General features: G+C 36.5%; 1 protein-coding gene across 2 annotated transcripts; it reads left to right on the forward strand.

Moving 5' to 3' along the window:
• Nucleotides 1–804: 804 nt before the first annotated feature.
• On the forward strand, nt 805–16,068 carry LOC754275 (thiopurine S-methyltransferase). 2 transcript variants are annotated; one of them, XM_030991446.1, is made up of 9 exons: nt 805–1,038; nt 3,464–3,601; nt 4,206–4,298; nt 6,250–6,382; nt 7,242–7,294; nt 7,759–7,833; nt 8,695–8,783; nt 9,615–9,695; nt 14,618–16,068. In XM_030991446.1, the coding sequence occupies exons 2-9, from the start codon at nt 3,471–3,473 to the stop codon at nt 14,731–14,733; spliced, it is 771 nt and encodes a 256-aa protein (XP_030847306.1). In that variant the 5' UTR covers nt 805–1,038; nt 3,464–3,470; the 3' UTR covers nt 14,734–16,068. The 2 variants fall into 2 exon arrangements, with proteins under 2 accessions (XP_030847306.1, XP_011670081.2); XM_011671779.2 differs by having other exon boundaries at nt 805–1,033; nt 3,466–3,601.
• The last annotated feature ends 407 nt before the right edge of the window (nt 16,069–16,475 follow it).

Consider the following 16,475-nt stretch of genomic DNA (forward strand, 5'->3'; position numbering starts at 1 on the left):
GAATGTGAGCCCCCTGGAATGTTTGCCCCCCCAATCCCAAACTGCTTCCGGCGCGCCTGAATACAAATACATTCGATGCATAATGAGTAGAATATTTGGGTATTTTCACATGATACATTGCGATTGCGTCGCAATTAACATGATAAAAAGCTTTTTCATATTAACCACTTTGTTGTAATACAAAATATACTTCTGACTAAATCATTGAATTACTGTTCTACAATAATGATTTCCAATAAAATGAGTTTCTCCATTAGCAAATACATTATCCTAATGTCTTGTCATTAATGGTGTTCATCGTGAGTTCACGTGTGTATACGACAAACGTGTGTTTTTCCTGCATCTGTAACCATCCTACGTCTCGTACCTTTCGGGAGAGAGAGAGAGAGAGAGAGAGAGAGAGAGAGCCCCCTTCCCACTTTTCCCTTTCTCATTCTGTTTCCGTTCCCCTCATTTGTAAACTCTCTCTTCCATGTCCCTTCTTTCCATTTGTGACCCGTTCTCTCCCCCCCCCCCCCCCCCCCCTCTGGCCATTCTCCCTTCCTCATTCTGTATATATTCAGCCTCATCTCTTCATCTTTCTCTCAGTCTCTCATTTTTTTCTTTCTCTCTTTCTGTTTCTTTCACTTTATTTCTCTCTCTCTCCCTCCCCTTTTGCCCCCCTCTCTCTCTCTCTCTTTCTCTCTCATTTCTCTCTCTCTGTCATACACTCACCCTCGCTCTCTCTTTCCCACGTTCCCTTTTCATGTAGCCTTAACTCTACGAATACACAGGAAAATACTAATTCATGCGTAGCGTTCCGGTCATTCAAAACGTATCGACAAGACAATATCGAAAATCTCTATGATATGAACTATTATTCTACTTTCTGTACTTGCTATCGTTCTCCGGTGCATAACAATTCAGCTTGTTTAAAGGGCGATACTACTGCATTCGCGCCTATTTCCTGTCTGCACCAGACGTATGTTGTTGCTGTCTGCTCATCCAGCATTAAAGATCAGGGGAAACTGTTTTTATCCACATTAACAGTAAAGTGAGGTGAGCATTATTGTATATATACTTCAACTCGAATCATAATGTATATACATTGTAAGACTATATTAGGTTATGCATTAGTAATGCTTGGTAATGCACTAGTGATTATCGAGAAGCGCAGAGTGAATTTTGACCTATTTAAACGATTGTGTCACGTACATGTATTATACTCTTTGCCCTTCACACCCGACAAAAGGCAACAAGGTATTGTTGAGACTGCCCCCACTGTAAAGCTGATATTTTGAGTATAAAATATGAACTTGGCAACGTAACGGCCATGATAACCGTGGCTGTACATATGGACTGTGTATTGAAGGATATGTTTCCCATGGAGGCAGTCTGTGTCACTACTACTATCTAAGGGCCGATACAGAATGTACGTTAAAATCTCTCGCATAATGTGCAGTCACTATTTGCTGGGCATGGGTCGTATACATAGTCAATGTCTAGGCATGAACTTGGCAAATATGAATGTCCAAGTACGAACAAACAGTGTATTATCTCGATGTATGCTAGCATAAGCGAGCAAATACGACACAGTCGTGGCACCTGCTGAAGAAAGTCCAATAGCAATGCTTCTCTTCCTCAGTATTTAGTATCTAACCGACCCTGTTAGTGTGAAAATACATTAATCAGTGTTGTGTGACATAAATTTGGCAGCTTTGAATCGTATTTTGAGCATTAAACAGTAGGTAAGTATACTACCTTCGTCAAATGTGTATAGAGAAGCAATACATTAATGCAATGACTCGTGATTTTGCAAGTAAATTACTAGACGATGTTGCCTGACATCGGATCATTTATTCTCTTCCTTGCACTAATAATCCTTCAATCATGATTTCTTCGATTAGTGTGGTAAAGTCCCTATTGAAAGATTTTTGCATGGCATACCAACGATGTTAAATAATGGGTTCAGCACTACATGATAGCTACCCTGGACAACTAGAACACCTATCCCAATATGACAATGATATTACTACTACCACTTTAACTACGAGCACTTCTACTATTACCACTTCTACTATACTACATCGAATACTACTACTACTACTACTACTACTACTACTACTATACTGCTACTACTACTACTACTACTACTACTACTACTACTACTACTACTACTATACTGCTACTACTACTACTACTACTATACTGCTACTACTACTACTACTACTATACTGCTACTACTTCTACTACTATACTACTAAAAACTACTGCCACTACTACTGCTACTGCTAGTCTGCTACTATTACTACTAATGCTACTATACTACTACTAACTACTATATTACATCTACTACTATACTACTACTACTACTACTACTACTACTACTACTGCTACTATACTACTACTACTACTACTACTAACTACTACTTCTACTTCTACTACTATACTACTAAAAACTACTGCCACTGCTACTGCTAGTCTGCTACTATTACTACTAATGCTACTATACTACTACTAACTACTATATTACATCTACTACTACTATACTACTACTATACTACATCCATCGATTTTACTACTACTTCTACTATACCTACCACTTCTACTACTACCTCTTCTACCACTAAAAATACTACATCTACTACTACCACTTATACTACTACTAATTCTACTGATACTAATATTACTAGTACTACTACTACTACTACTACTACTACTACTACTACTACTATAAATACAACTATTGCTACTACTACTATTACCACTAATGCTACTACTACTACTACTACTACTACGACGACGACGACGACGACGACTACTACTACTACTACTTCTACCACTACCACTTCTACTACTACTAATTCTAATGATACTAATATTACTAGTACTACTACTACTACTACTACTACTACTACTATAAATAATACTAATGCTACTACTACTACTACTACTATAATGCTACTACTACTACTAATGCTACTACTACTACTACTATGACTACTACTACTACTACTACTACCACTACTATTATTACTACTATGATTATACTGTTATTATAAATTATACCATTATATCAAACAAATATTAAAAAAACACAATACACGTCCTCGAGCCAATAACAACTAGAACTAACGTCAAGCAGAAAATGGTAAAAACAAAGTAAGAGATGAAGAAAGAAAACAATATTTTAATATCAATTAATTTTATCAAATCATTAGTTTTAATATACCCTTTAGAACTCAAGAAACGGGTCCCCCATGATCCTCTTTTTTTATGTTAATTGGAGCCGAGTTGATGAGATAACCACCTGTCAGTGACCACGTTGGGTGGTCTTATCCCTCCTGGCTAAACTCCTACAGACGGGCTTTAAGACCCAGTCGTCTGGTTCAAATACAACCATATATTGTTTGATTACATATGTACATTGTTAATTATCATATTTTTTTATCTTACTTTTTATTCATCTAATCATATCACCAAGAGGAGCAATGTCTGCATCCAAAGATGATGCGAGTTCGTCAGTCCCAACTGGTCCAGTTCCATCTGAAGCAGAATGGGAGAAGACTTGGCTTGGAACGGATGAGAAGCCCTCGGCGCATGCCGATAGACCTGTCTCTGAGTAAGTATCTTCTTTCAGTAAGAAACTGTCCCAATAAGGCAACAAAATTAATTACCCCTAGCTACGTGGATACTGGGGAGCACTGGAGCACCTATCTCAATCAAATGACGAAAGGGGGGGGGTGTGAAAGAGAGGAAGGCAGAAAGAGATAGAGAGAGTGAGTGGTGTGTGAATGAGAGGGAGAGAAAGAGAGAAAGAGAGAGAGAGAGAGAAAGAAAGAAAGAAAGAGAAAGCGAAGGAAGGAATGAAGGATGATAAAGACAGTATTGCGTCGGTTGAATAAACGTATTTCACACTAGTCTACAATTAATATATATTGTCTAAGTAAAAAAAAAAAGAACAACTATACAGTACAATATATATCATTAACGATATACTATCTTTTCACTACGACGATACATATATGTATATATATATATATATATATATATATATATATATATATATATATATATATATAATTGCATTTATATAGACACACACCCACATACACAGAAAAGATGCTACGTCATTTGTTCCAACCTTGACTGTGTCATCTTAAATTCAATAAAATGATATACTTCATAATTTTTGTTCTGTCTTTTTGTTTCTCCAAATAAAACAGGAACCTTATAAAGTTTGTTGACAGAGTAACAAATGGAGAGTCAGGGTCTACTTTTTTTCTACCTCTGTGTGGGATGAGCAACGATATAAAGTGGTGAGTGATGATTTTTGGCTATCTGTTTCTTTTCTTATGAATCATTTATGCATTTGAAATTCGTAATTTCGTAAATTCGAAAATTATTTGACTTCCTGTAAAAGCTGGATAGCATTATTCATATTCTCAATTTTATTAGATGACCGGGGTACTAATGTTGCTATAAATCACTTTGAGACATGATGAATGTATTAGGCGCTCTATAAATCCATAATATTGTCATGACTATTCTTGTACTTTGAAATCGTTGTTCAATATCAGCGATTTTTCGTAGAAAACAGTAAGTTTTGGCTAAATATACTGTATAACGGTTTGTGATACCAAGCTGTCCAAACTTGACACCGTAATTCTGGAATGGTTCGTTTGTGAATAAATGCAGTTTTGACAGACCTAACATGGCTTTGTTTAAAAAAATGAATATATTAGATAGCTTAAACAGATACCGAGATATGACTGGTCCAGAGCTCGTCACGTGATATCAATTGATTTACTTGACTTCTGTCGTCCACGCAGGCCAGGGGCCTCTTGATGGCTTCTGTATGGTGATGGTATGCCAGCCAATCTTGATGCATCTGTCAGCCTTGGTATGGATCTTGCTCTGCAATCCTCTGAGATGCAGTCAAGCCATCTTTTGGGTGGACGGCCTCTGGGTCGATTTCCTGCGACGTTTCCTTCAACAGCAATTTTGGGGTATCTTGTGGATTTCATTCGTAGGACGTGACCACAATATTTGAGTCTTTTAGTCGAGACTTTGTCCATGACATCTCGTTCGAGGTTGAGGGATTCTTTGATGTGCATGTTTCGAAGCTTGTCTAGTCTTGTCATCCCCATTATGCGACGGAGGCATGCCATTTCAAATACTTGAAGCCTGTTGCTTTCTTCTTTCCTGACTGTCCAAGATTCTGTCCCGAACAGCAGTATTGAGAGGATAAGTGTTTGGTACAGTTGCATCTTTGTGTGGCTACTGATGCTTTTTGATGTCCAGATGTTGTTTAATCTTTGGAAAGCTCCCCCTGCTTTCTTGATACGGTTTTTGATGTCACTTGAACTTGAGCCGTTTTCAGCTATTCCCCCCCCCCCCAGGTACACACAATCTTCCATCTGTTTCAGTCTGTCGTTGGCTATGTCAATGTTTAGGTTGCACTTCCTTTTGCTAATAACTTGCACTTCTATCTTGGCTATGTTTACCTTGAGTCCAATCAATGGCGAGGATCTAAATTGTTATATTTCCCTGGCCGGTCAGTTTCAGTGTTATATTTTACCAGCTGGTGAAATGAATATATTTTAATCAATGCATGTAGTCCTCTTGAGGACTGTATGTCACCAATTACACAAATTTACCGATACCGACGGTTAATATTTGTTTATCGATATGTTTTGTTCTCGATTTGTTTTCCTCTTGAAATTATTTTTTCCACCCCCCCCCCCCCCCCAATGCTTTTTTTTTTTTAATAAGAATTTGTTGTTGTTGCAGATATTCTTTCTCTAATTATTTCGAAATATTTGTATTTCATCAATTTGTTTTCTCACATGTTTTCTGAAAAAAAAATTATCCTCGAAAAGGAAATGGAAAAAACTTCGGGCACACAAAAAATGAACTCCCCACCCTAAATTTTCAAACCAAGGCTATCTAATATAACATATATTGACTAGCAGGGGAGGGGGTATATAACATTTTTCGGACCTAGCGACCGCAGACGGCCGAAATTCTCCACTTCGGAAAATACAACGACCATTGACGGCAACGGCACTTGGGAAAATACAACTCCTATTAGCGGTCCATAGAATATTATATTACACCCCCTGCCAGCCAATATCTGTATAACAGTAAATCCGAAAGACGAAACACATGATTATATACAAAGTATTACAAATTTCGAAAATCCCTCACAGATTTTTGCCACCTCTCTCTCTATCTCTCTCTTATACAAACTGTTTTGTTTCTGTGAAGGTTGGTTGATCAGGGACATCGTGTTATCGGTCTTGATATCGTAGAGAAATCGTTTCGTCTGTTCTTCAAGAAGTACAACATGTCTTTCACGGTCAGTGACCTACCCAACGTTCCCAATGGAAAGGTGTTTGAGGTAAGCCTGCCAAGCTACTAGCACGAAGAGCTGACTTTCATTTTATCGGTATTTTCACAATATTCGAGAATATGTATAGGTATAAATTCTCAAATGTTCATCGGATGATTTATACTTCTTTGAAATCAATCATATATATCTAACATCCTGCCCTAACATAATTAGCCTGGGGTAAAAGAAAAACCCCAGATAAAACTGTAAAGGTGTAAAACTAGGTGTAAAAAGTATGACAAGTTCAGGTCGTTCCTTATGGGAAAATAGGTTATAGATTTATAGGTCAAATTCATATATTTAAAGTCTATAAAAAAGACGTTCTACTTTGCGTGCAGTGGAAGGATAACGCACTTCTCATGCATCTTCCACTTATCTTATTCAAACTAACCGCCACTAACACAGCGGAATCTAAGAATTCCGTGACGCATGCCTCTATGAGTGTTCTCACTTCGCTCCCCTCCCTTTATCCTACATTCAGACATTGAGTTATTGCGCCATCTGTCGGGGAAAGTCTTGTCTATATTCATGTTACGTGTATTAGCACTGTCAAAAACGTCCGATCTTCCGAAAACTTTTTGAAATGAAAACATATGAAATACAAAATATATTGTTGTGAACAATTCTGTTTTATGATTATATCGATTTTAATGTAACGACATAAACTAAACATAATATGATGACGGTACGTTTTGGGGGACTATGGTAAACCCACCTTGCCCACAAGGTGCAGTAACTATCGTAGAGGTAGTAGTGGACTTTATTTGATCATTATTTTAGCACACTAGTTGGAGAAAAAATTGGTATCAAATCAGCGTCCAAACTTCATTTGGTTCCGATTTTTGTTCATGACGATTTTTTTTTTCAGAACAAGGAAAAAACAATCAAGCTATTCAAGTGCAACCTATTCGATTTTGATATGTAAGTAATTTAGTATTTTACTAGCCGTTAGACCTATATGTTTAACATTTCACGCAATTTTCATCTATTTTTAATCTTATTCATTATAATTCTCGAAAACACGACACTGGCAACTAGACCTTTTCTTGTTGATAAGCCGCTGTCATAGGTCATACCATTTTTTTTTTATTATCTAAGTTTATCGTACTCGTCACTTTTCACTTATATAGATCTATACCAGTCTTTTTTTAATGCAATCAATAGCATTATGACGATATTACTGCGATCTTTTTTCGTAGACAGAAAATAAACGGGTGGATGATTTTTTTTCTACAATAAAACTAATAGTGTCAAATAAAATCTTGAAGGTTAAAATATTAATGGATAAGGCCGTCTGAAAATGATTAATTGTAAATTAATGATGAATATAACTCTTGTTTAAATGTCAAGTTATTAAATTTATTTCAAACCATTATCTTTTACAGATCATTGATGGAGAAAGTGGACGCAATTTGGGATTGCGGAGCTTTAATAGTTATCAGTACACCAGATAGACCAAAGTAAGTTAGTATGCATTTTCTTCCTTCATACCCTTTCTATTTCGGTTATTTCAATCAAAGCTAGCGCAAAATTCTCATATACTCACATCAAAATATGCATGACTGCCATAAACAATGATAACACAGTCATTCTTTGAATATCTCAAGGTATTATTTCTTTTCGTGTTTCAAATTACTTGATATATGCTTACTTACTTGCTTAAGTCGGGTCAACTGCCCGAGCTGTGATGGCCATCCACACATTCCTGTCCAGCATGGCTGCTTTTATCTCTGACAGTTCAAGTCCCGTATCCTTCTTGAGTAGGTCTGTATAAGTAAGATGAGGTCTTCCAGGTTTCTTCTTCCCGTGTTTAGGCTTCCAGAGTAAAAGCTGAGATATTGGTTCATTGATGTTCCTACAGCTGTGGCCTGCAAAACGTAGTCTTCTTTCCCTGATCTTTTCTGATACTTTTTTTTTTTTAATTATTAAGTAAGTATTGTGTGAAGGAATTGATATATGAAAGACCTGTATCATTTTGTACATGTTTCAACAAAGATGTCAATTTAATATTCTCGTTTTAACAAAAATATAAAAGTATGTATTCTATTTGAATTGATGCTTTGTATTATTAAGTAAGTATTGTGTAAAAGGAATCTAAAAACAGACAAATTATCAGGAAAATATAGGAACTCTTTGTAAAGCTTTATAGGGGTGCAATTTTGTAACTTTTTATAATAAAAAAATAAAATAATAACTGAAGGGGGAAAGGGGAACTCTTTATCCCTATATCATGATTTCTATGCTCCACATTCGCCACTATTGGTACGCCCTCTCTGTTAGCTTAATTTTCCAAAACCCTGGGTATTTTGGTTACATTTCAGGTACGGTCAATTGATGTTATCAGTTCTGAAGCCAGGTGGTCGGATCATGAACCAATCTTATGAATTCAAATGGGAAGACGAATCGAATGGTAAACATAAATTCATTATTGTTTTCAAGATGTGCATCCCTTTTTAAGATGTCATATTATATATAAATGTGCCAAAGTAAATATCAATAGTATGGCTTCTGCTGCTTTTCATGTAAAATATTTTAATTGGATGAATGAACCTTTATTGAGTTAAATTTAATTATACATAGGCCTACCGTAAAAGGGGTAAAATGGAACCTGAATTAAAACCAAAAAAAATAGAAAAGTGTTTTGACATCAACTTCTTTTTTGTTGTCAAGAATGATTCAGACGCTATTCATCTTTTCCTTCATGATAAATACATATTGGAAACGTATGAATTATTTCTACGAAAATTGACGCCACTCTTCCTGCCTTTGCTCCAATGTGTAATGCCTAATGGTACATAATTAAAAGACCGAGCATACATTAACAAGACCGATATTGGTCTTGGTTTGATTTGGAATTGGTACTGAAATTGATATTGAGATTCATGATGATATTGATACATCTTCATTGATATCAGAACTATTCTTGATATCAATACTGTCTTTAAAATTGATACTGCAAGGGCATAGGATTGTTACCATTGATAATGGAGCCGCAATATTAATACTATAAAATCGGTTATGGTATTGGAATTACTATTAGAATCAGTTTTGATAATGGCAGTGGAATAATAATAACAATATTCCGCTTTTATACAGCGCTTAATACAAATGTCTCTAAGCGCTTTACAGATAGATATACTATTACATCAGTCATTAGATTCAACGGTATTGATTGTTTTTTTATCACTGAAAAAATATATAACTTGTTTTTTTAATCGTTTTTTCTCTCCTCTTACCTCAGGTGCTGAAATGGAAGCAGGATCAATCTACGAGGATTACCCATGCCCCGATGTTGAGGAAAAAGACTACGAGCTTCTGTACGGTGGGTGTAGTAGTCCAGAATCTGCTAAGTCCTTTATAATTCTCTACACACTTGATTACAGCCGTCGAAGATGGCGTTATCAACAAACTCATAATTATGCTCAATAGCCCAATAGGCCATTTTCGTAATGTAACCAAATTTAATAATAATAATAATAATAATATTCATTTGTAAAGCGCAATAACTATGTGGATATATTCTATTGCGCTGCAAGAGCTCGTAAATGCTGTGCTATACATACTATTATGAACAAGTGAGTTTTCAGTTTTTATTTCAAATTCTTTAGTGATGGGGCTTTCCTTATTTCTAGTGGTAATTTATTCCATGATCTAGGGGCAGCACAGAGAAATGACCGGTCCCCGAGGGTTACTTTGGTTTTATATGGGGGTATTTGCAACATAAATGTGTCTTGTGTACTACGAAGGTTACGACCATGAGTTTAAGATTTGATATGCAACAATTCAGTAACGTAACTAGGAGTTTGACCATTTAGAGCTTTGAAGACTATCATTAATATTTTAAATGTAATTCTCTGGCGAATTGGCAACCAGTGTAGTTCCTTTAGAAGTGGGGTTATTCGAGAGAATTTTGGGAGGCTGCAAATTAGTCGTGCACATGTATTTTGGACCGGTTGCAACTTGGAAATTTGTGAATTTGGCAATCCATACAATAAACTATTACAGGAATCTAGTTTACTGGTAACACATGCATGCATGATAGTTTTCATGCTGTCCTGATTAAAGTATTTTCGAATGCGTCTCAAATTATAAATCATGAAATAGGCTGATTTGCATGTTTTAGTGATATGTAAATCCATATTCAGGTGGGTATCAAAAAACACACCTAAGTTTCTAACAGTATAAGATGGGATTATGGTGGAGTCACCAACTGATACACTACGGGACCTTAATTTAGAAACCTGGCGTGAAGTGCCTCAATACATATTATTTCATTCACCTGAAAAGAATAATAGTAATTCAATAGACAGAATCCGATCTGCATACATTAGTTGTTGCCAGGTTGGACAAACATAAGGGCCCGAATTCACAAAGAAGGTTTGTCGACAATTTTTTTGTTTTTTTGTTGAACCCCCCCCCCCTTTGGTATTTTTATGTGTGTAAACCCCCCCCCCCTAAAACCCCCTAACCCCCCCCCCCCTTTGATTTTTGTTCTTCTTTTTTTAATTATTAAAAAAAAAAAAAAAAAAAAAAAAAAATTATGCCCATAGCTGACCTAAAAAAAGGTGACCTAACCCCCCCCCCCCCCACGAAAAAAAAAATGTCAAATAACCAAATTTCAAGACCAAAAAAAAAAAGTGTCCTCTTACTACTTTTCATAATCAGATTCTCTGACCCTGAAAACCCCCATAAATGTATAAACTGTTATCATTCTAGCCCATTTCCTTTCGAAACCACACATATCTGTAACTATCAGATGGCGGCCATTTTGGATTAGACCAATATTTCATTTCATTTCATTTCATTTATTTTCCACATTAAAAACCAGAAAAATATACAAGTTAACAGATCACATTGTACACATTTGACACATAGAGCAAATGAAAAACAGATACAGAAGCATAAATCAGTTAACAAACATCAACATTAAAACATAAAAAGGTAAGTAATGTAGATGGGGCTAGAAAAAGCGAAGCTTATCAAGTCTAGCCCGGTAGCAATGAAGGGGAAGTCCACCCTGAGAATGTGTGTGGCCAAGTAAAGGCGGAGTAAACCAATCCGCAGGGTGGACTCTCCATTCAAATGTCTGGTTTTATAATTAGATTAAATTGACCCGATGATAACATAATTGCGAATTGAAACATAATAATAATTGTTTTTAAAATGATATGACTATTTAGAATTGCAAAGATATTGTTTATATTTATATTTATATTTATAATATTAAAATGACCAGTATGGCAGCCCCAAGGAGACCTAAAACCGATGAAAGAACCTCATAATCAGATTCTCTGACCCAGAAACCCATAAATATATCAACTTTTATCATACTAGCCTATATCCTTTCATAACTACATTTGACCTGTAACTCAGATGGCGGCCATTTTGGATTTGACCAATGTGACCAGTATGGCAGCCCCAAGGAGACCTCAAATCAATGAAAGAAGATTATAATCAGATTCTCTGACCCCCAAACCCTATAATTATATAAACTATTATCATACGAGCGCTTTGCCTTTTGGAACTACGCTTGACCTTTAACTTAGATGGCGGCCATTTTGGGTTTGCCCAATATGGCGCCCTTCTTGGCGTCAGGCAGAAATCGTAATCATCATCATCATCATCATCATCATCAACTTCAGGTAGCGCTGTAAAGCGCTCCTGTGGCCTTCACGAGAGCACGCCATGCAACTCTTTCACCTGCCATTTGTGTTGCACCTTTCATTCCTTGTCCAGACACTTTTTTGATATCATTAGTCCAAGATATTGGTGGACGACCTCTACCACGTTTTCCTTCGACTGCTCCTTGCAGTATTTGCTTCTCAACACCTTTAGATCTCCTAACAATTTGTCCAAAATAGTTGAGTTTTCTTTCCATGATTCCCCTTCTGATGGTCAAGTCTGCTCCAATCTTTTCCAGGACCCACACATTTGTCTTTTTATCTTTCCATGACACCTGCAACAGCCTCCTGTAGCACCACATTTCAAAGGCATCAACTGTCTTTCTGTCATTCTTTATCATGGCCCAGGACTCACTTCCGTAAGTAGCAATAGAGAAAGATGTTGCTTGAAGCAGACGAACCTTCAGACTGAGAGATAGGCCTCGGCTCTTCCAGATGTGAGACATATTCTGTACTGTTGATCTCGCCATTGCCATCCTTCTTCTTATCTCTGTGTTGCTCTCTCCTCTGTTAGTGATAATTGAACCCAAGTACTCAAACCAATTTACTACTTTAATCTTATTTCCAGCTACAGTGAAGTCAGTGTTATTATTATCTCTATCGACAACCATTATTTGAGTCTTTTTGGTATTTAGAAGAAGGTCTTTCTCTTCACTTGCCTGTTTGATGCGAATTAACAAATCAATCAGCTCTTCTCTGCTGTTGCAAACGAGAGTGGTGTCATCAGCATACCTTAGGTTCGTTTTCTTTTTACCTCCAAACTTAACTTCCCCCTTGAATCCTTCCAGAGCGTTTCTCATAATGTCCTCAGAGTAAATATTACAAAGGTTAGGAGACAGTATAAAGCCTTGACGAACTCCCCCTTGAATCCTTCCAGAGCATTTCTCATAATGTCCTCGGAGTAAATATTAAAAAGGTTAGGAGACAGTATACAGCCTTGACGTACTCCCCTGTCAATTCCAAACCACTCAGTATTACCGTTACTGGCTCTCACTGTTGCTTCTTGGTCATGATAGAGGTTTTTGATCAGTTCGATGATGTGACTTGGGAAACCCATCTTTGCCATTGTATTCCACAATTGAGAGTGGCTCACACAGTCAAATGCTTTACTATAATCTATAAAGCACAAATAGAGGGGATTTTTGTGTTCTCTGCATTTCTCTAATATGAAATCGTAATAGTATGGTATAATCTACCTCTGGGCCAAATTTGGTGCACCAAAATATCCCTTACAGCCCCCACTACGACAAATATCCCAATGTCTACAAATTTCACCCTACAAAGAGGCTAAATTGTTTTTCCTATGAACTATCTATAGTACTTGCGTATGCGCACATGGTGATTTTCCTCGAAATCATAAATATACGATTTATTTCGTCAACTTAGTCAGCATCGTAGCTATATATTTGAATGCAGTGCGCGTAGCTAGGATCTTATTTTAGGGGGGCGGTAGTGAGCACGCGAATCACCTAAAGAGCGCGCGGAGCGCTCCCTAGGGGGATGGGTGAAGAGAGAGGGGGGTGGGGGGGGGGGGGCTTAGACGATTCATTAAATTATTAGAAAAAGCAGACGATTCGTTGTTCCGTTCTCGACTCTTTATCTTTGTCTGAATTCAGTTTTTCCCCTCCTGCGCGAAGCGCGGAAGCTTTGACGTTTCCTTTAATTATTAGAGAAAGAAGACGATTCGTTGTACCGTTCTCGACTCTTAATCCTTGTCGAATTTAGTTTTCTCTGATTTCTTTTGCTGATATTATCGGAATGTGAAAATTCAAGAAAATACAAGTATTACAGTTCTAGTTTCTCTCGAAGTCGTTACAGCGGATAAAAAGTCACAGTTGGTAGGGGAAAAAATTGCCGGCCGACCGACATTATATTACATCTCACCGACTTCTGCATTGGTATAACCGAGGATCGAGCAAGAATACCGACACAGCTGACCGACACAGCAACATATCTATGCGTATCTTTCTTGCTCCCTCGACGAGACGACTCCACCCAACAATTCCCTCTCTCTTTTACTCCCACCAATCCTCTCTCAGGCTCTTACCCCCACCCTCTCTCTCCTCTCTTTCATCCCCGTTTCCTGTCTTCCTTTTGATGCAACCACAGAGAAGTCTGACATTCTCAATATTTGTCAAGACCACGTCATTTGGCAGCGAGGTGGTTTATTTTTATAATAATAAAAAAATAAATAAATCGAAACTTAAATATTTTTGTACTCGGTCAAGAGGCATCACACATCCCTGGTGAATTTCGCCTGATCATGCTCCTGATTGTAAATCTAAATCAAGACTTTTGAATATTATTTTCACACTACGACTATTAACTCTATGACATGTCCACCCCCCCCAAAAAAAAGTGATACCTGTCGATATTATTATTAGTATTTTTTTAAATACCCATAAAACAACGATGACCTGTAATGAACCCCCCCCCCAAAAAAAAAAAATAAAAAAATAAAAAATAATAATAATAATAATAATAATAATAAAATATTAAAAAACATGATAATAATAAATAAATGAATAAATAAATAAATATCCCTTTTTCCCCTTTCCTGCAGGTGCAAGATGCAGTATCGAGTATTTGGGCGAGGCGGATGTGACAAGCGAACCAGATTGGGCTGATATGGGGGTCATATATGCGAAGGAGAAAATACACCTTATGACTTTGAAATAGGTTCATTGTGGAGATAGGCCGGGCCCGTTATCCCCCTTTATCAACACGTCAGGAAATGAAAGGATTGTGATTTCTGGATAATGTATTTCCACGTGCTTTGTACTTAACACATTGTCCATGGGACCTGATGTTCCCTGTATTAAAATAAAGTATTCAGTTGTTAAACAAATATATTGATACTTTCAGGTGTTTAGAAATCCTGCAAAAAAAACAATTTTGGCGCATGGGCTAGGTGGAGTTTCGGAGTTTTGGACCTCTGGGTGCTAAACCCGACGACTAATGTTAGACTGACAACATTTAGGTCAATGACAATATTAGAAGGTTCTGTTTCAAGACAGGGTCTTATAGTCTATGTATGGTTCCAACACGTTTGGGGGAAAAGAATGTATCTAATGTGCCTTTGGAAACAAAGTTCAGTTACGATACAAAAAAAATTAGCACTGTGTCATATAAAGCGATTTCTTATTAAGTATTTGAGTATGAAGTTACTTGAAATATGTACATTATTTTATGCAAAAATGTTAATTTTGATGAACAGCTGAATCCAATATCTTTTATAACTTTTGAATGAAATTAAACTTGGCAGGGTCAAAAGCAGAATGTACTCTTTACACTTCTTGCGCATAGAATATTAATTTAAATAAAAAATGAATTTTAATTAAATTATTCATTAATTTAGACTTGATGCTTCTCTGAAGCGGGATAACCCCATCACTTGGTTTTTAGACTGTAGATATGTTTGTTATGTTGATATACATGTACATGTAATCTGTAATATCATATGTGATAATGACATATTATGTAGAGGAAGATATCTATCGATCAAACGTATCTCGGTATGAAAGAGAATGTAAACCTAGCAAAAGACTTAGGATACGAATTAGTCTGACAATCATTTAATTACATCGATACAGATTTGTTGTCCACTACCAAAATATAGCAATCTACCCGCAGCTAGTGACAGATGTAAAAAGCTACTGTTCCAACAACTACATGTACATGGTATTGAACTTGATTTTGAGTATTAAAATTCATTACAAGACGCCAATTATTTGATTACAATGTCATAGATTTGTACTCAAAAACTGCCGTCAATTTTGGGTAAACTTATACGTGTATAAGCACCAGCCCTTGCCGCAATATGATATGACTATGTTTACAATAACATTTGTTCTCATTATCGGATCTGTTATACTAATATACTTGTAAATAGACTGTGATGAAGTGCAAATGTTTAGAATTAATGATAACATTTCGCTACATACTGATAATACTGTTATTCAAATAAACTGATTAATTGAAGATACGTGACTACAGTATGATATTGACATAATACGTTATTGTTTCAATTGTGACATGTTGTTCTTGTTATTCTCTTTTATTTTATTCGTTTTGATTTTAACTCTGTCTGTTTGTCTCCTGTTCCTGCATTTGTGAATATTATATTTGTTACTGTATATTATTGTATTTGTGACCCTACCTCCTGTCAGTTAATGAGGACAATTGTTCTCTTCTTCTGGTAGATGACCAGGGTAATTTTCATGTACCTTCTTTTATTTTATTTGGAAATAAAGATGACCTGCATGTTTCTCGGAATGGTACGTGCATACCATACCACTGAAGTATAAACAAGTGCTTCCAATCAGTACACGATCAAAAGCTTAAATCCCCCTCGAAGAATCCATTCTAAAGTACAGAGACTTTTTGTATTTTATCGTAGGGTTTTATTTTAGTATTCGGGA

Source organism: Strongylocentrotus purpuratus, unplaced genomic scaffold (genome assembly GCF_000002235.5).
Source record: "Strongylocentrotus purpuratus isolate Spur 01 unplaced genomic scaffold, Spur_5.0 spur5_scaffold_2, whole genome shotgun sequence".
Taxonomy (NCBI): domain Eukaryota; kingdom Metazoa; phylum Echinodermata; class Echinoidea; order Camarodonta; family Strongylocentrotidae; genus Strongylocentrotus; species Strongylocentrotus purpuratus.

Excerpts from the sequence above, each read along its gene's own strand:
- LOC754275 (XM_030991446.1), top strand. The coding sequence starts at position 3,471 with ATGTCTGCATCCAAAGATGATGCGAGTTCGTCAGTCCCAACTGGTCCA. Across the intron at positions 3,602-4,205 it reads GCCGATAGACCTGTCTCTGA|GAACCTTATAAAGTTTGTTG; the intron begins GTAAGTATCTTC and ends CAAATAAAACAG. Across the intron at positions 6,383-7,241 it reads CCAATGGAAAGGTGTTTGAG|AACAAGGAAAAAACAATCAA; the intron begins GTAAGCCTGCCA and ends TTTTTTTTTCAG.